Source organism: Acaromyces ingoldii (assembly GCF_003144295.1).
Source record: "Acaromyces ingoldii strain MCA 4198 unplaced genomic scaffold FA10scaffold_2, whole genome shotgun sequence".
NCBI lineage: Eukaryota > Fungi > Basidiomycota > Exobasidiomycetes > Exobasidiales > Cryptobasidiaceae > Acaromyces > Acaromyces ingoldii.
The window spans coordinates 3,088,074-3,105,295 of NW_020290248.1; the positions used below are offsets into that span (position 1 = coordinate 3,088,074).

Here is a 17,222-nt window from a genome sequence, read left to right on the forward strand (position 1 = left end):
AGGTGGAGGAAGAGGAGCGAGGCACAAGACATCATCTTTAGGTTCTTGCTCTCGATGCCATTGTTGCCTCGGCTGTGGAACGTCCTTACGATGTCGCCTTCCTCGTCCTCGTCCTCTTCCTCACCCTCGTCTTCCTCGTCACCCTCTCCGTGGGGCCCGACGCAGAAGGGCACCCCGACGGTGGCTTCGGTTTGCGAGCTACTGAGCTCGAGCCGCGCAAAGAATATCGTCGTCCTCGCCGGCGCAGGCATCAGCACCTCGTCGGGCATCCCTGATTTCCGCTCGCCCGAGACTGGCCTGTATGCCAATCTGGAAAAGTACAATCTGCCCTACCCAGAGGCCATCTTCGACATCCAATATTTCCAACGCAAGCCTGAAGGTGTGCTCCCTGCCTGTCTCCCCCCTTATCCTCGATCTCGATCTCTCTCCCCTTTTTTTGCCAAAGGCGCTGGCATGCAAGCTAATCGTATGGTGATGTCCTTCAACAGCTTTCTTTGCCCTCTCGAAGGAGCTCTATCCCGGCAATTTCCAGCCGACGCTGACCCATACCTTCCTGACGCTTTTGGACCAAAAGAAGCAACTCTTAAGAGTTTTTACTCAGAACAGTGAGTTTTTCTTTTCTTTTCTTTTCTTTTCTTTCCCAGCCAAGTATCCCGGCTTGGCTGCCCTCTCGGTAGGCGGCCAGGAACGGCGAGAGAACTTGTAGTGAGAAGAAGCTAACGAAATTGACTTGTGTCGTCAAGTCGATACGCTCGAGAGGCTGGCCGGACTGCCTCCGGACCGCATCGTTGAGGCGCACGGCTCCTTTGCTACCGCCCGCTGCACCACTTGCCAAGCCCAGGTGGACAGCGCCTGGATGCGGGAGCAGTGCCTCGGCGGCCACGTTGCCCGCTGCCGAGAGCCGCGGTGCCCCGCTCGCAGAAAGACAGGCGCGGGTGGACTCGTCAAGCCCGACATTGTCTTTTTCGGCGAGGGCCTTCCCAAGCGCTTCTTTGACCGCCTGGGCGATCTGAAAAAGGCCGACCTGCTCCTCGTCATGGGCACCTCGCTACAGGTGCAGCCGTTTGCAAGCCTCGTCGACCGCGTCGCGCCAGACTGTCCCCGCGTCCTGCTCAACCTCGAGCGCGTCGGCGAGATTGCCGGCCTTGCGGCAGGCGGCGGCCATCCCAGCCTGCTCAACGAGACCGGATTCGACTTTGAGGGGTGGACGCTGCCCAGGGCGCACCAGCACGAAAAGGAGAGGATCCGGGATTTGTTCATGGAGCGCAAGACGGACCAGGGCGTCCAGATGCTGGCCGAGGGGGCGGGGTGGGGCGAGGAGCTCAGCCGTCTGCACCGGGAAATGATCGAGAAGCTCGCACCCGATGAGCACGACGAGCGGGCCACGGCAAGCCAGAGCTCGGACAAGGCTGCCGCCCGTGAGGGAGGAGAAGGAGAAGGGGAAGGAGAAGGGGAAGGAGAAGGGGAAGGAGAAGGGGAAGGAGAAGGGGAAGGAGAAGGGGAAGGAGAAGGAGAAGGGGAAGGAGAAGGAAAAGAAGGGCGAGAAGAAGAAGCGGGAACAGAGGGCGACGAGAAGCTCGAAAAAGCAAGGGAAAAGGCAGACGATGTGGCAAGGGAGGTTGCAGACGAGATCAAGGGGGAGACGCCAGAGGACGATCTGGCAAAGGCCCTTGGCAAACTCGACGTGCACGGGGGAGATGACAGAGACCCAGACAAGAAGGGAGCTTCCCTCTAGCATCTGCGCATACACATGCTCGAGCGCTGCGCTGTTCTCTCCATTGCCTCGACTTGCAACCTCATTCCATGCAGCTGGAGAGAGTTCCCTTAGCAGGGTGGTTCCACACATGATGATGATGATAATAATAGAGAGAAATTCACTGCTATCTATTTGATTAGTGAACCTAGGTATGCTATGTTGATACTTCGTGTGGAGTATTTCGGATCTTGCCCTGGCGCAGAAGAGGCTCCTCGGCCAGCTCTTCGGCCAGCTCCTTGGCGCCTCTTTACTGCATAGGAACAACGACAGTCTCGCCTTGGTTCGAGACCAAGAACCTGCCCTTGTCACCTCCAGCCTTGGTGTCGTACAGGCCATCTTTGGACCTCAAAAAAGCAATGCCCCGCTCCTGGCAGGCATGTCGGAGCGTTCGAACATCTTCGTGCGTCTGTGTCTCGTTTCGCACGAACGTCCCATCTGCGGATCCAGATGGCCATCCTGTCAGCAAAGTACTCCTCAGAAGTAAAGAACACCCTCGCAGAAAAGAGAGAGGCAAGACTGACAATGAACGGCGAGGGAAGTGATGCCCCTCTTTTCGATGCCGCGCCGAGCTTTCTTGGCCTGCGCAATCTTTGCCTTTTCCTGCTCCTCTTTTTCATCGCCGTCTTCTGCGCGCGCCTCAGCCGGGCTCACGCTCTTGCTCGCTTGCTCGGCAAGACTCATGATGACGTGACAGTCTGCTGCATCCTCGGCATCCATGTGAATCGCGCTCGTCATGGCGGCCTCGACTCTCGGAAAGGGACTGAAGCGCCGAGGAAAGGGATCCCAGCTCCTAAAGAAGCTCAGGCTGCTGCCGACCGAGATGGGAAGCAAGAGGAGCTGGGGCACGCTGTACTTGCGGGCAACCTCTTCAAAGGCGGGACAGGCGGGAAAGTGGCTGCGACGCTTGCGCGACGAGTTGTGGGCTCGCAGGCCAGTGTCGCCGGCGAAAAAGACGCGGAAGCCGCTCGCTTCGTCTTCTGCGCCGCCACTCGCCGTGCTGGATTCTCCGTGAATGAGCAGCCAAGAGGCCCATAGCGTTACATTCTGATCAGAGGCGGAGCGTCCGGACCCGTGCTGGGCGGGGGTGCAGACGATGCGAAGCGCCGGTGGGCTTTGTGATGGCTGAGGAGGCGACGAAGCGGAGGAATGGGTCGCTTTGATGGCCTTGTGCTCGGCAGGCCTGAAGCTGACTTCGTCCCACCAGTCGCACTCGATGACCTCGTCCTCTTGGAAGCCAATGTCCTTGAAGAAGCCCACATTTCCCAGGCCACAGAGGACCTTGAGTCCTGTCGCCCGCTTGAGGCCTTTGGTGGACTTCTTCTTCTTCTTCTTCTTCTTTTCTTTATCCTTGCTGCCCCCGCTGTCCGCATCTTTGGACTTGGCTCGTCTGTCCCCGCTTCCGCTGTCAGTCGTCTCTCCTTCCTTCTCATCAGGCTTGTCCTCCTCTTCACTGCCGCTCTCGCCCGGCGTCGATGGTGGTGATGATTGTGGCTGCTGGTGCGCGTGCGACTGGCGCTCCATCTCGCGCTCTCGAAACTGGCGCATGCAGTCTGCGCTCAGGTGATCGTAGTGGTTATGGGAAATGCAGACGACGTCGATCCGTGGCAGCTCATCGATCGAGCACGGTGGCTCGGTGTATCGAATGGGACCGGCTGCCTGGCTGGGGCTGGCCCGCGAGACAAAGATGGGATCAAAGAGGACGTTGAGCCCGCCTGGGCCTGGAAACTGGACCAGCGTGGTGGCATGACCAAGCCAGGTGACCCGCACGCTGTCACTTTGAACCTCCGCTTGGACCCCACTGCTGTCATCCTCTTGGCCCGTTTCGGCCGTAGCAAAGGCTGGTTTGACCACGATGACGTTCTCGATGTCATCGTCTCGCGGCAGTGCGCCCGTCCTCTTGCCCCGCCCTCGATAGCTGGAGTGATTGCCTTCCTCGTAGCCCCTCGGAAGGCCCCACCGAAGGCCGCCGTGCCACGCCTCAAACAGGCCGGGCGACTTGAAGCTCGGCCAAGGGTTGCGAAAGGTGAGGAGCGGCACGTAGCTCGTCGACTCCCTCACCCTCCGCTTGGCCACCCGCTTGGCCCACTGGGGAACATGTGCGATGGTGCGGATCGACGAGCCGTCACCCTTGGGATACGCTGACCTTACTTTGTTCCGGTCTGCCTCGTCGGTGAGCTGGGTGATGCCGAGCGACTTTGCGCCTGCGTTGATCGTAGCGGCGCCAAGCCGTGTGGCCCTGCTCATCAGCGTCAACACGTGGTGGTCCGCCAGGTCGGCTTCTTCACTGATTGCCGCCGTGTACGGGTCCACACCCAGTCGATGGCGCCTGACGACGACGGAGAGCCTCGAGAGCGGCTCTTGGAGCTCGTGCGTGTCGACCTCTTTGACCTCGCCACGCTCCTCTTGCCCCTTTTGCAGAGCCGCATCGGGTTCGGCAAACGCCTTTCTATATTCCTTGTCGGCAGCCGCTTCGGCTTCTCCATGGGGAAGCGTCCCGTTCTCAACGACCTCTCCCATCGTCATCGGTCCAGGCTGCCCCTTTTCGTCGTCGTCCTCTGACAAATGCCAAGCCAAACGCTCTTGTTGTTTTCTCTTTCAAGTGTCAAATTTCGGGTTTTCTTTTCCATTTTTAGCGGCGCAGATCAGAAGCGTCCGTGAACGCATCGTGTGACATGCAGAAGACAGATCCAGGCCGCTTTGTGCTGAGACCAAATAATGGGCCTCGAGTCGAAAAATAAAAGTAAAAAATTGGGCAGAGAGAGATCGATACGTGCTCAGAATAGATCAGACGATGAACAAAGCGAGAGACGGAATGGCAAAGTCGCTATGGAGGAAGACCAGAATAGTACGGATGGCTGGAAGTGCAGCTCACAAGTCCGACAACTGTGGTCTGAGCGGACCTTTTCGTGGTCGGACCTGCGCTAACGGGCCGGAGGATGCTGTTTGCACAGCACGAAGCGACGGTCTGTGCGTCCTTCGTCGCCGCTTGGAATGAAGGCAGATCTGCTAAACGATGGACTTGGTCATTGTGCTGACCCTATTGGGCTGCCACGCTTTGCTGTCATGCGTACTATCCTGCTGAGCAAAGCTCAAGATGCACCTGGATCTTGGTCGGATCTCCCGTCAAAAAGACAACACTGCTACTACTACTACTACTACTTGGCAAAAGACGGGATTCGGGATTCGAAATTTGCGCGAAGCGCTCGTCGTTGACTTTCCAGGCTGTAGCGCCTAGTGTAGAAAGCAGCCACCTTGCTCACTTGACCGACGAGCGATGGTGGAGGGACAGCTCAGAGCGACGAGCGTCTATGCTGCTTCATCAGCCAACCGCGTCTCTCACATCGCAGACTGGGCGGTGGCTAGAGGAACAGAGACGCTCGTCTATGCGACGCACCGGAGCATCGCAACGTCGACCCACCTCGACTCCGCTCATCCCCCTCCCACCCACCTGGTCCCCACCCCAAGGGGCGACCTGACTGTGCTCAAGTATTCGCATCCTTTCTCCTCTACTTCAGATGCGCATGCAGACCCAGCCATCCTTGCTGGCTCCTCGGACGGCCACATCCATCTCGTGGTTGCAGACAACGCACTTGGGTGGAAGTTGGCCAAGACGTGGGCCAACGATGACAGCCACAGCGGAAGCGAGAGTGGGGCGGCGGGAGTAGCTGGCCCAGCAACGAGCGTAAAGGCCAAGGTCAAATCTGATGCTTCTTCGTCGAAGAACTTGGCACCCATTCGAGCCCTCGGCGTGTTGCGACCCACGATTGGCGATCACGTAGACAGTGGAGCAGGGGCGGCGAAATACCTCTTCGTGTCGGCCTCTTCCGATGGCGTCGTCCGTGTGTGGAGCTCTTTGCAGTCAGGCGATGGCCTCGAGCTGCTCCAGACGCTATCCATTGGAAACATCGGCTCGCAGGCCCGTACCGAGGTTCTGCCCCTTGACATCGCCCTCGTGAGGATGCCCGGCAAAGGAGACCAGGTCCTGATGGCCATCGCTGGCACCCACTCCAAGATCGACCTCTGGCTAGGATCAGACAAGCCATCCTCGTTCAAGCCCCTCTTCAGTCTCTCGGGCCACACGGACTGGGTCCGATCGCTCGACTTCTGCACATCGAGCCTGACCCCTTCTTCGAGGCCCACAATGATGCTCGCATCCGCCTCGCAAGACGGCACTGTTCGACTCTGGCGCTTGCAAGCCACAGATGAGGGGTCCGAGGCGATTCGACCAGAGGTGCCAAGGCCGGATCAGGACGAGTTCGACCGGCTGGCATCTGAAATCGAAGGCACGCAGCGACAAGAGGACCGAGACGAGGCCAACATCACGACCCGCGCACAGACGTTCTTCTCTGGCGACAGCAAGCGATGGCAAGTAAAGCTGGACGCTCTCCTCTTTGGGCACGAGGGGTGGGTTACTGGCCTCCGATGGGCACCGCCAGATTGCGCCAGGCGAGAACAAGCAGCAGCCCTGTTGACATCCAGTGCCGATAATTCTATTATCCTATGGACACCTTCCTCGTCGCTCTCTTCTTCTTCTTCCTCTTTGACTTCGGGACGTTTCCCTTCTTTTGAAGAAGCCGAGCTGGACACCAAGGCGACAAAGGACGACATCTGGGTGGCAGCTCATCGATTTGGCGAGCTAGGAGGAACTGGCAGCGCTGCCAATGGCATGTATGGTGCTGCATGGAAGCCGCAAGCGACATCGGAAAACCCTGCAGTCATGGCACATGGCTACGGTGGAGCTATCCACATCTGGTCAAAGGAGAAAGGGGGTTCTGTCTCGGACTGGCAGCCACGCCCTGCCAAAGGTGGACACTTTGCCTCCGCTTCGAGCGTGCGATGGGAACCGCGCGGAGACTACCTCATCTCTGGGGGCTTCGACAAGACGACGAGGCTCCATGGTCGGTTCCGTGAGCGTCTGCCAAACCCCATGTTGTCGACTTCGAAGCAGCATGGATCACAAAGGCGGGATGACGAAAATGCGAAAGGGCAAAGTTCATGGCATGAAATTGCTCGTCCTCAAACACACGGCTACGAAATCGTCGGCCTTTCGTGGCTTTCTCGATTAATATTCGCGAGCGCAGGTGACGAGAAGATTGTGCGGGTCTTCGAGGCACCCCAAGGATTTGTTGATAGCGCCGTCAATCTGGCCACCGTCACCTGTTCCTTCAGAAGTCAAGGAGCAGAGGGTGAGGTTGTCGTCGCGGTGTACCTACCGACGCTGGGGCATCTGCGTAACCCTGCTCACCTCGCACGGCCTGTTCGAGAAGCAACGCTGCATGCCTGTTGTTGTGATCCGCCTCGTCGAGTCTCGGTCCTGGCCATCTCGCCTGTCTTCAGCAGGCGAAGTGGAAGAGGAGAAGGGCCACCTGCATTGTCCTTTGAGGATGCTGAAGCTTTCCTGAAGTGGAGTTACGCTCAGGCTTGGGGTGTGGCCGTGCAGAGGCAGCGCCTGCAGACCGACGTCGACGTTCTGTGCGTGGCTGACGAATTTGCACAAGCATGCTTGGACGACAAGATCAGCGGAGGCATTTCCAGTGTCTGGCTTGTTGACGGTAAGTGAATTGATTCAGTGCACCGTTTGGTTCTAAGGCCCATCCTAATTTTTCTCTCCTTTCCTCTGCATAGAACCGTCATCGTTGCCGCCTGCAAGTGTTCTCGATACAACAAAGATTTCTCGAGAGCGTGTACATGGGATTCTTCCGAGCTCCTCGCCTTCTCCAGCCCCGACTCATGAGGATTCGGCCAGCTTACCGCAGCACCGCAACATCGCCATGGGCGGAACCTTTGATCACCTCCATGCGGGCCATAAGATCTTGCTCAGCATGGCTGCCATGACGGCGACGGAGCGCATCATCGCCGCCGTGACGGATGATTCGATGCTCACGAAGAAGAAGTATGCCGAGATCCTGGAATCGCTCGACGAGCGAATGAGGCGCGTCGATGCATTTCTAGAGCTCTTTGGTCGCGCGTACAATCCTTCCGGGGCAGTCAAGCGCGATGTCTCAAAGCTGACTGACGTGGCGGGACCCGCGGGAACAGAAGAGGACCTGCAGGCGATTATCCTGACCGACGAGACCGTGAGCGGGGGCGACTACATAGACAAGGTCCGAGCTGAGAAGGGACTCAAGGCGCTCAGCCGGCTTTCGATTGGTGTCCTCGGTTCAGGTGGCGAGACAGAGGTGAAGGGAAAGGACGCGGCGGAACTCGCAGCGGCCAAAGTCGGCAGCTCGTATATTCGCGAATGGCTCGCAAAGAAGGGACAAGCGGGAAAAGAGAATGCAGGGAAGGACGAGGACGACTTTGACGGTTCAAAACGGACGAGGAGACCGGTGGGAGCATCGGTCCCACCACTGGGACTTTCGAATCGGGCCGTGTACGACAGTGGCGCGCTGTTGGAAGATGAGCCACCCTCCGAATCGGGTCAGGCGGTGGGCAAGTCGCAGCGCTCCATCTCCCTCGAGCTCAGCAAGCCCCCAACGGAAGAGACGCTCCACCTCTCATCCCTCTGGAGTGAGGTCGAGAAGGTGTACGGGCACTCGCTCGAACTGCTTTCGATCGATGCAGCAGATGGGCTCATTGCAACCTCGGCTAATGCAAGGACCGAGGAGCAGGCGGCCGTGAGGATCTTTGATACAACACAGAGATTCAAGGAGGTGCAGGTCCTCACGGGGCACCAGTTGGGCGCAACGAGCGTGAGGTTCAGTCTGGGCAATCCTGCTGGGCGGAATCTCTTGACAGCAAGCCGCGACCGATCCTGGAGGCTGTACGAGAGGGACTCAAGAGATGATCAAGGGGAGAAGTATAAGCTGGTGCAGGTGGAAGAAGAGGCACATTCGAGGATCATCTACGACGCGGCCTGGGCCCTCAATGGGGACATGTTCGCCACGGCCTCGAGGGATCGACAGGTCAAGATCTGGCACAGAGAGACTTCTCCTGGAAACGAAAAGCCCTTTCGGTTGGCGGAGACGATCAAGTTTTCGCACGCCGTCACTGCGCTCGCCTTTGGCCAAGGCGCCAAGCTCGCGGTCGGCCTCGAATCGGGCGACGTGGCCGTCCTGCTCCCATTGGACGAAAGCGGAAATTCGGGCTGGAAAGAGGCGCTCAGATTGGCGCAACACCATACAGAGGTCGTCAATGAGCTAGCATGGCAGCCCCTGGAGGCATGGGAACTCGAGCCGGGCAAGATGCTCGCGAGTGCTGGCGCAGATGGGACCGTGCGCATCGTTCGCATTGAATAAGCATGAAATCTTTGTGGCGATTTGCTTCTTTCCTTCTCGAACGAGTGACTGGCGTGAAGCGAAATCTTTGAGAAGGGCGAGGCTAGAGATACATGTATGTGTGGGTGGCTGGTGACAAGGGGGGGAAGAAGTCACGATGTGTCAAGGTCTTCATCTTCCGTACTTCTGCAATTCCCATCTGCAACGAGGCCAGATGTCAGTGGTTCATTCAGTTCTGTCATGACGATATGGACAATACAACTCACTCCCTGTTGTCCAAGGGGCAGACCTGCCTCGTCTTGAGCCAGCGCGAGATGCAGTGGAAGTGGAAGGCGTGCTGGGCGATGCATGCGTCAGACCACGGCGGCATTGGTCGAGAAAAGAAATGAGAGCACTACTCACGTTGCACTGACCCCATGCGACGGTGCACTCCTCCGTGGTAGCGCTTCCTTGGTTAGCCTGGCACTCGATGCATAGGTCCATGATGTGGTTTCGGCAAATCGCGCACTGGGATCAAGAGAAAGTTAGCAAAACATTCGTCGTCTTCGTGGGACAAGGCCGTCGCAGCAGCTCACATTGTCCACAACGATGTCCCAGCTCCAAAGACAAACGCTGTTCCACTGTTGAGAGGTAGGAAGCGTGAGCTCCTCAAACGTGATAGTGGCAGAAGCGTCGGACAGATCAATTACCTTCTTGACCTGGAAGCGAGGGGCCTTCTTTCCGTTGCCACCGGCGTCAATGTCCATCGTGCCCTTCTTGGACGACTCTACGTCCACGTCCATCGATCCCGCAGCTGCTTGGCCTGCCTCTTGTTCCGCCGACATACTCTCGTCTCACCTGTGTGATGAAGCGTCGTAGGAGTGTGTGATGGCAACACTCCCTAGTGCATGTCCCATCGCAACTGCTGAGGTCCGAGCCCCCCGGCCGGGCGCGGTCCACACGTGATAGGAAAGTAAATTTGGACACCTCCATTTTATATTCTCAACTTTTTTGGGCAGTCAAGGCCGCTCGACTTTCTTCTCAGCAGCAGGTGTGACTTTACTATGGAGGAGGCGGGGGCAGCAGCAGCAACACCAAAATCGGCACTGCCGAGGCCCGCAATGGCTGAGCAGTCGTCTTCTTCAACAGCTCCTGCTGAGACATCACTCGAATCGGAGCCGCTGAGTACGCTTTCGGAACCGCTGCCCTTGCCGCCCTACGAATTCGACCCGAGCCTCAGCGAGGACGAGAACATGCTGACCTGGGTCTCGATCCTCGCCCGTCACTCGTTCTCCAAAAAGGGCCACATGGGCACCATCTTTGTGGCACCGCCAGCCACGGGTGATCCCAGCTCCCCCTCGCCCTCGTCGTGCCAGCCGCACATAAGCTCGCGCATCAGGGCATATGCCAACAACACACCGCTTTTGTATGCGCGCTGCAACGCCAAGACACGCGGTGCTGTGCCCGAGATTCATGCAGAGGCGCTCGCCATCTCTCGCAGTGCCCGACGCGGTGTCAGTCTCGCGGGCGTCACCGTCTACATCTCCTTTCCGCCGTGCAACGAATGCTTCAAGCTGCTTCTCGGCGCTGGCGTCGCGCGGTGCGTGTTCAAGAAATCAGTCTTGCCCACAGAACAGGGCGATTCCGTCCTCGTCGCCGCTGAGGCTGCAGGCGTGGAAATGAAGGGCACATTGGACGATATGATGCGGGCCCGAGTCAAGGATGGTGGCCTTGAGTCGGAGAAGAGAGTGAAGAAAGCGGACAGGAAACCGCTGTCGGAAGAGGTGCAGAGGCTGCGGGAAAAGGAGCACGAAGAGGACGAAACGAGGGACACGAGGGTCCGAGCCTTCTGGGCAGCGCAGGGCGAGGACGCGACCAAGACACGAGCGAGGGTCGAGAGGGCCTGGCAGGACTGGCACCAGAGGTATAGAGAGGCGAAGACGCGAGTCCATGCGAGATGGGGCAGGCTTAGATTCAGGGGCCAGAGAAGCGAAGATGACGAAGATGACGACGACATTGACGGCTTCGACGACGCGAAAGAGGCAGGGCCTCAGGCAAAACAGCAGACGAAAGGAGACGACGTGACGGCGGAAGAGGTAGACATGGACGAGCTCGCCAACGCCCAGGAGCCGATCTTAGCAAAGAGACCGAGCGAGGATGGAGAGGCAATTGGGTTGATAGAGAAGAAGGTGCAGAGAAGAGAATGACTGATTAGTAGTACAATGATGGCATGGGACAGGTTGCTCAGCCCCTGGTCTCCTTTTCCGACTTGAGGCGGCTGCGAAAGTGAAGGCACTGTGAGCGCTTTCGCCCCTGTGACGACTCTGTCGCTCACTGTAGCAGCAACGGGACTCACATCTCACGTCTCCGCTTGACGTCCCAATTGTGCATCCTCGCCGTGTTGACCTCCATAGTGGTGATCTGATCGCGGAGGAAATCGAGATCCTCACGTAGCGTCACCAGACTCTTTTCTGACCCCTCGAGGCGCGCACTCAGGAGCGCAATTGCTTCTTCAAGCGGGTAGGCCAGCATGACATTTGCCTGTAAGAAGTGTCTCGTTCAGAGGCTCGAAGGAAAAAAGAAAAGGGAAGGGGGGGGGGTACCACTCACCCCAAGCCAAAGATGGACCGTCTCTACGGGCGGAATCGTCGCCTTTGCATAGAGCGTGTCGTTGAGTTCAAAGTGCGTATCGAGCGCCTCTTCAGCTTCCTGCTCTCACGCCCGATATGCATCTCAGCTGCTGTTGCATTGAGAGAAGGGAGATAGAGAGAGAGAGCAACGCCAGACTTCCTCACCTTCTTCTCCTTGAGCAGCATCACCATGTCCAGCGTCTTCTTGATGTCTGGCACCTTTTCCTCGAGGGCACGCTTGCGCTGGAATCGGTCCGTTTCCATAAGCTTGTACTTTTGCATCGTCTCTTGGAATTTGCGAAGATGCGGCTCCACAGGCTCGTCGGGACCCCCAAGGTGCGCAACGACATCGGTAATGAAGGGCGCCTTGGGGATCCCCGATTTTGTCACTTCTACCTTGCTGCTGCTGCTGTCGCCACCATTCTCGGACAGTGTTGATGCTGGTGCTGCTTCTGTAGACGACATTGCGGCAGTGTGTAGCTGTCGGGGTCGTTGCGACTTCCTTCTCGATGCCGTCTGTTCTTCGCGAGATGGAGGGGAGCAGTTCGACACGTGATTTTATATCTGAGCGCTCTAACCTCCATCCGCCGCAAAACGATTCAACGCACCAGCAGTTGTCGACCCGATTACCGACTGAAAAGCGATGGCGAGGAACCAGGAAAAGGCGCAGTCGACCCTCTACCGGTTCCGGCAGGCGCAGGCCGCCGAGCTAGGGCTCGCGCGTACGTCGGACCGAAGGCCTCGGATGGCGAGCAGCGTGACAAACCTACGCGATTGCGAAAAGTGGCGGTCCGAGGTCTTGCGCGAGATCTCGAGAAAGGTGTCCAAGATCCAGGACTGTGAGTACAGCCCTTTTTCTCGTTCCTACTGCTGCACGGCCTGTGACAGGGAGCTGACAGTGTTTGGAGACAAATAGTCAACCTCTCCGACTTTGAGGTGCGAGACATCAACGATGAGATCAACAAGCTCATTCGAGAAAAGAGCCATTGGGAGAATCAGATTTTGGCGCTGGGCGGAGCAAACTACAAGCGGGGAACAAGGATGTTTGATGACTCTGGAAAGGAGGTTCCAGGGAGTCGAGGGTACAAGTGAGTCGTCAAAGGCAGGCCCAGCACCCCGTGGAAGAGACTTGAGAAGGCTGACCTGCAAGGACCGCACGTACAGGTACTTTGGTCGAGCCAAAGACTTGCCGGGCGTCAAGGAGCTTCTTTCACGAACCGGTAAGCTTCCTTCTTTCACTGAATCGCGAACAAGCTGTCGAATGTAGCTGACTCTTCGTACCCCAGCGGAGCAAGAAGAGGAGATAGAGTCGTATAAGAGTCAAAAATATCGACGCTTCGCCAATCAGCCTGCTTGGTACTACGGTGACCACGATGAGGACGACGGTCAGGTGCTTGCAAGCGAAGCTGCTGCCGAGGAAGCTGCGTGGCGGGATGGCTGGCAAGAGATTAAGGAGGATCTGGCGGCCGATGGTGAAGGGCAAGAGGCGGCTTTCCCAGCTTTCCCGAGAACAAAGCCAAAAAGTCTGAAGGAGATCCAGGAAGAGGGGAGCATGGCCCCGCAGAATACACCTAAGGCACCAAAAGGCAAGAGGAAAGCGCCGAAGCAAGCTAAGAAGTCAAAGAAATCAAAAGGCCAAGATGGGGATGCTCATGAGGATACAAGGGAAGGCGATGAGGGGGAAGAGGAGGAAGAGGAGGAAGAAGGGCAAGGAGGAGACGATGAAGAGATGCTGGATGGCAGAGCAGCGCCAAAGGCCACGGGAGATGCTGCGAGAGCAGCGGCTATGCTTAGCGTGCTTGATGCCAGGGAGATTCAGATGCCCGAGGTGCCAGACCGAGCAAAGACCGAGGCATTCATCCTTCAGGCTAGGAAAAGAGCGCTGCGCGAGCAGTGTGAGTAGCGTTCTACCTCCCTTTCCAGATGTCTGGTGCAGCAAGCTGACCTTTTATCTTCCTCAATGCAGACATTGGATCGTCCTGACGACCTTTGCCCCATCTGTAGTAGTATTAGTCGTAGAGCAAGCAATAGTCATTCTTGTCCACGTTGGATAATACAAATACATTGACCTCCCATCGCTGCGGCTTCCCATCTTACGAGCATCGTCGCGCTGTGCTGTGAGATCACTTGTTTTTGGTCTGCCGATAACTGAAGCGCTTCCGTGTGGGTGCAAACTCGCCCAGCTTGTGGCCCACCATTTCTTCGGTCACAGTGATTGGAACGTGATTTTTGCCATTGTGAATGAGGAACTTGAGCCTGCTCGCACAAAAAAAGCACGTCAGCATCCTTTTTTCTCCATCGAAAAGAAGAAGGGAGGTGCGAGACGGTCAGGTACGCACCCAACGAAGTTCGGCAGGATGGTCGAGGCCCGAGCATTTGTCCGTATCGGCGTGTTGTTCTTGAGGGCTTGAGCCAGGTTGGGAAAGGCGACAAAGAACGGCCCTGTTGCAGCAATGAGGTCATCAGCAAGAGTCGCTAAGATTTACCATAAGGCAACCGACGAACCTTTCCAAGCTGAACGTGCCCGCAGAACCTGCGTCGGTGCCAGCATCTCTGGTGCGTCGAAGACGGGAGGGGAGAAACGAAGTCGAAGAAGAGGCAGCCGATGCTTTTTCAGACTTCAACAGCGGCTTATGTCAGCAACTTTTTTTTTAAGCTTCTAGTCTGGATGGCCGCGACTGGAGTAGCCCTCCAGTGTCGAGGGACGCCTAGGACGATGACGCTGCAGCAAAAGGAGACGATTCATCTCACATTTGGAGCGCTTCCGCTTCACATCTCCACCAACTTCTTCAATCAGCAGTCGTCACACTTTCAATACTCGGCGCCAGACGAAGGCGAGGAGGCAAGCGAGCCAACGCTCGATGCCGACGTCGACTTCCAAGAGGGGGTGGGCACGCGACGCGGTGAGAGCACCTTCTTCCCCAGGGAGATCGTCTGTGCCTTCAAGGAGGAGCTGGGCACGAGATGGGGAGCGTACGATGTTGTGTTCGAAGATGATGATGACGAGGAAAATCGAAGAGACCAACTAGCGCCAGAAGATGGCGTATACGATGAGGAGGTTCTCCGAGCAGCCAATGCGCCCAAGGAAGGCTTGCTCGCTTGGTGAGCAGTTCGTGAATTTCTCTTGGAGTCAAGAGACTGAAGGTTGAAGCCGCATCAGGTCTCGTCCCGCTGAGGTTTTTCGTACTAGTGGAAGAGTTCGCCGGGCGGTTTATGCGGAGGAGGTGGACGATGAGGAGGCGGACGACACAGATGATGATTATGAGTATGAGCAAAGAGTAGAAACAAAAGACACCACACCAGAGCCTTCGACATTAGCCGCGGTGCCGGTGAAAAGACAAGCACCGGGACGAAGGCTGCCTCCTTTCGCATATGCGCACAATCCTCACCATCCGCGAAGCATCGTGACCTTACCCCAGATGCATGGAGCTGCCGGTGCGCTCGGTCCGATGGGTGCAGACCGGCACCAAGGCTTCGCTCCGCTCGACTCCTTTGAAGCTGGCTGGTCACTTGCCCGAGAAATGGAGCGCGACTCTTCAGCTGTTGACGAGTCGCTGCGCTTCTTTGCCGAGAACAGCGACCTGCTCCAGACATTTAACCTAGTCTCGTCGAGCTCTGACGGCTTCTCTGGCCTCGCGCACGCAACCCTCGAAGTACTGCAAGACGAGTATCCGAAAACACCCGTGGTTGCCTGGGCAGCGCAATGGGGTGAAGTTGACTTCGAAGCCGTCGGGGAGGACGCCGAGAGGGCCAGGCTGTCGAAATTGAGAAGGACCAACCAGATACTCTCCCTGTGGTCTTTGTCGCATGCCAGCCTCTTCGTCCCGCTCCATCTTCCTTCATCTCTCAGCCAAGTATCAGACTCTCCCTTTACGAAGCATGCCGATTGGACCGACCCGAGAAATGCTGGTGCACTGTTCGCTGCTAATATGGACACGGCAACGCTTCTTTCAAGGTAGGCTGTGCATTCGTCTATCCTTTTCGCCGTTGATAGGGATTGCTGATCGACTTCCTCGTCACATCAGACTGAGGAAAGGGCGAGAACCAACCTCGACGATGATATCACGTCTCAATTGGCGGCATGACACGCCGATTGCCTCGCTCTCCGGTTGCCTCCCTACGCCGCCCTTAGCACCAATAGTTATGGAAAGCTCAAACAAGATGGACCCCATCGAAGCTCTGCTAGCATCGAGGGGCTACGGTTCCAGGCCATCTAAACGAGGCCCTGAGCATCTGTCGCCCCAGGAACGAGCCGAGAGGGGTGCTCAGCAGATTCGACGGTACAACGCCAACTTCTCATTCAAGGAGCAAGAGGGCCAAAGTCTTTCGTCAACGGACTTTGCGAATCATGCTGTCGCAAGGGATGACGATATGCTGGCGAAAACACCTACGAAAGAGGCCTTGGAAAGGTATCTGTCCAACGGAGAGACCATCGATGAACCTCTCACAAAGGCCAGCTTCGTGCCCTTGGGCTTCAATGTGCGCTCAGCGGCATTCCCCCAGATATTTGGCAGAAACGTTACGAGCCAGGGAAGGATGATGGCATCGAGCCAAGTCAAGACGAGAAGGGTTGACAAGGTGTCGATGGCGACGACGCTTCGGACGACGCCTTCAACGTCCAATACGCTTCGACCTGCAAAAGCTTTCGTCGATCGCACCTTGATCAGAGGTCACGCTCCGCTCTCGGCCTTTGGGATTGGCGGAACGCGAGGCACAGCCGCAGGACAAGCAGCGAACGACGAGAGCGAGGGCTTGCTCGGCGGGCGGGATGGCCTGATGGAGATCCGTGAGAGGCTAGAGGAGTTGCTCAGCGCGTACGAGGAGGAAGGAGCCACAGGGCATGATGCAGAGGAAGGGATGGGAACCGACGAAGAATATGCACAGGAAGCGGGCGATGAAGATTGGGACTTGTAAATGTGAATGAGCATCGCAGGTATACATGGCAACGGAAGAAGGCGGCTCTAAATCAGTTCATCGCACCAGCTGGACCTCGCAATACCCGTGGTGGTTCGAATGGTAATGTTTGCTGTTGCTGTCCCCCATCCCAGGTCGACGCAGCCGCCTGCTTCGCACGATCATGACCCGTGACGTAGAAGCACAGTCTTTGGACTGCAAAAGAGACGTAGGAAGGCAATTGCACCATGGCAATAAGAAAAAGGAACAATAATGTTGCGTAGAAGACGACTTGGAAGCAGACTTCAGTCAGCGGACCCTGCAAGTGGGCAAACTTGGGAAAAAAAAAGCAACCCACTCGTCACTGCCTGCTCCCACGGCTCCATGACGCCAAGACCCCAGACGCTAATGAAGCGCATCCAGACTTTCCAGGCCGAATCGATCACCATCCATCCCAACGTTTTGTGCTTGATGGACATTTTCCTCGACACATTCTTTCTCGCATACTGGAGCCGATGAGGTGGCAACTGTGCCGCCTCATGCAAGGGCGAAGGCGAATGACTGGGTGGGCTTCCGCCGCCGCCGCCGCCATATCTGGAGAAGCGTGGCCGGAGCGACTCGTGGTGAAGGGCTCTCGTCGACGTTGACGTCGTTGTCGTAGTCAGCATCGGTGTGTAGACACTGCCTGGTCTCAGGGTCTGACGGGCAAACCGTAAAAATGCGCGAACGGGAAAAAGGCCCGACCGT

The 17,222-nt window shown here is 57.2% G+C and overlaps 10 protein-coding genes across 10 annotated transcripts; 5 read left to right on the forward strand and 5 right to left on the reverse strand.

The window, feature by feature from the left end:
- Positions 1-90: 90 nt before the first annotated feature.
- On the forward strand, positions 91-1,735 carry FA10DRAFT_285193 (NAD-dependent deacetylase sirtuin-2; the record flags this gene model as incomplete). Its single annotated transcript, XM_025523971.1, has 4 exons — positions 91-379; positions 489-605; positions 744-1,418; positions 1,563-1,735. The coding sequence occupies 4 exons, from the start codon at positions 91-93 to the stop codon at positions 1,733-1,735; spliced, it is 1,254 nt and encodes a 417-aa protein (XP_025379516.1).
- An 87-nt stretch (positions 1,736-1,822) lies between these two features.
- FA10DRAFT_90138 (Metallo-hydrolase/oxidoreductase) lies at positions 1,823-4,411 on the reverse strand. Its single transcript, XM_025525767.1, has one exon. The coding sequence runs from the start codon at positions 4,277-4,279 to the stop codon at positions 2,231-2,233; it is 2,049 nt and encodes a 682-aa protein (XP_025379517.1). The 5' UTR covers positions 4,280-4,411; the 3' UTR covers positions 1,823-2,230.
- Positions 4,412-5,021: 610 nt separating this feature from the next.
- Positions 5,022-9,110, forward strand: FA10DRAFT_278894 (WD40 repeat-like protein). The gene is made up of 2 exons (XM_025523498.1): positions 5,022-7,308; positions 7,382-9,110. Exons 1-2 carry the CDS (start codon positions 5,031-5,033, stop codon positions 8,992-8,994), a joined length of 3,891 nt encoding a protein of 1,296 aa, XP_025379518.1. The 5' UTR covers positions 5,022-5,030; the 3' UTR covers positions 8,995-9,110.
- A 34-nt stretch (positions 9,111-9,144) lies between these two features.
- On the reverse strand, positions 9,145-9,755 carry FA10DRAFT_227728 (RING/U-box; the record flags this gene model as incomplete). The annotated part of the gene is made up of 5 exons (XM_025518722.1): positions 9,145-9,172; positions 9,240-9,310; positions 9,376-9,480; positions 9,549-9,593; positions 9,663-9,755. 5 exons carry the CDS (start codon positions 9,753-9,755, stop codon positions 9,145-9,147), a joined length of 342 nt encoding a protein of 113 aa, XP_025379519.1.
- Positions 9,756-9,982: 227 nt separating this feature from the next.
- Positions 9,983-11,222, forward strand: FA10DRAFT_266103 (hypothetical protein). The gene has a single exon (XM_025521357.1). The coding sequence runs from the start codon at positions 10,074-10,076 to the stop codon at positions 11,157-11,159; it is 1,086 nt and encodes a 361-aa protein (XP_025379520.1). The 5' UTR covers positions 9,983-10,073; the 3' UTR covers positions 11,160-11,222.
- An 82-nt stretch (positions 11,223-11,304) lies between these two features.
- Positions 11,305-12,047, reverse strand: FA10DRAFT_271569 (Prefoldin, subunit 3; the record flags this gene model as incomplete). The annotated part of the gene is made up of 4 exons (XM_025523105.1): positions 11,305-11,493; positions 11,563-11,661; positions 11,748-11,985; positions 12,043-12,047. 4 exons carry the CDS (start codon positions 12,045-12,047, stop codon positions 11,305-11,307), a joined length of 531 nt encoding a protein of 176 aa, XP_025379521.1.
- A 178-nt stretch (positions 12,048-12,225) lies between these two features.
- FA10DRAFT_285199 (Isy1-domain-containing protein) lies at positions 12,226-13,565 on the forward strand (the record flags this gene model as incomplete). Its single annotated transcript, XM_025523972.1, has 5 exons — positions 12,226-12,421; positions 12,499-12,670; positions 12,747-12,802; positions 12,869-13,477; positions 13,549-13,565. The coding sequence occupies 5 exons, from the start codon at positions 12,226-12,228 to the stop codon at positions 13,563-13,565; spliced, it is 1,050 nt and encodes a 349-aa protein (XP_025379522.1).
- Positions 13,566-13,705: 140 nt separating this feature from the next.
- FA10DRAFT_285200 (putative mitochondrial ribosomal protein S19) lies at positions 13,706-14,133 on the reverse strand (the record flags this gene model as incomplete). The annotated part of the gene is made up of 3 exons (XM_025523973.1): positions 13,706-13,838; positions 13,922-14,024; positions 14,088-14,133. The coding sequence occupies 3 exons, from the start codon at positions 14,131-14,133 to the stop codon at positions 13,706-13,708; spliced, it is 282 nt and encodes a 93-aa protein (XP_025379523.1).
- A 165-nt stretch (positions 14,134-14,298) lies between these two features.
- FA10DRAFT_285201 (hypothetical protein) lies at positions 14,299-16,496 on the forward strand (the record flags this gene model as incomplete). Its single annotated transcript, XM_025523974.1, has 3 exons — positions 14,299-14,684; positions 14,743-15,537; positions 15,608-16,496. The coding sequence occupies 3 exons, from the start codon at positions 14,299-14,301 to the stop codon at positions 16,494-16,496; spliced, it is 2,070 nt and encodes a 689-aa protein (XP_025379524.1).
- A 52-nt stretch (positions 16,497-16,548) lies between these two features.
- Positions 16,549-17,143, reverse strand: FA10DRAFT_285202 (hypothetical protein; the record flags this gene model as incomplete). The annotated part of the gene is made up of 2 exons (XM_025523975.1): positions 16,549-16,766; positions 16,834-17,143. 2 exons carry the CDS (start codon positions 17,141-17,143, stop codon positions 16,549-16,551), a joined length of 528 nt encoding a protein of 175 aa, XP_025379525.1.
- Between the last annotated feature and the right edge of the window lie 79 nt (positions 17,144-17,222).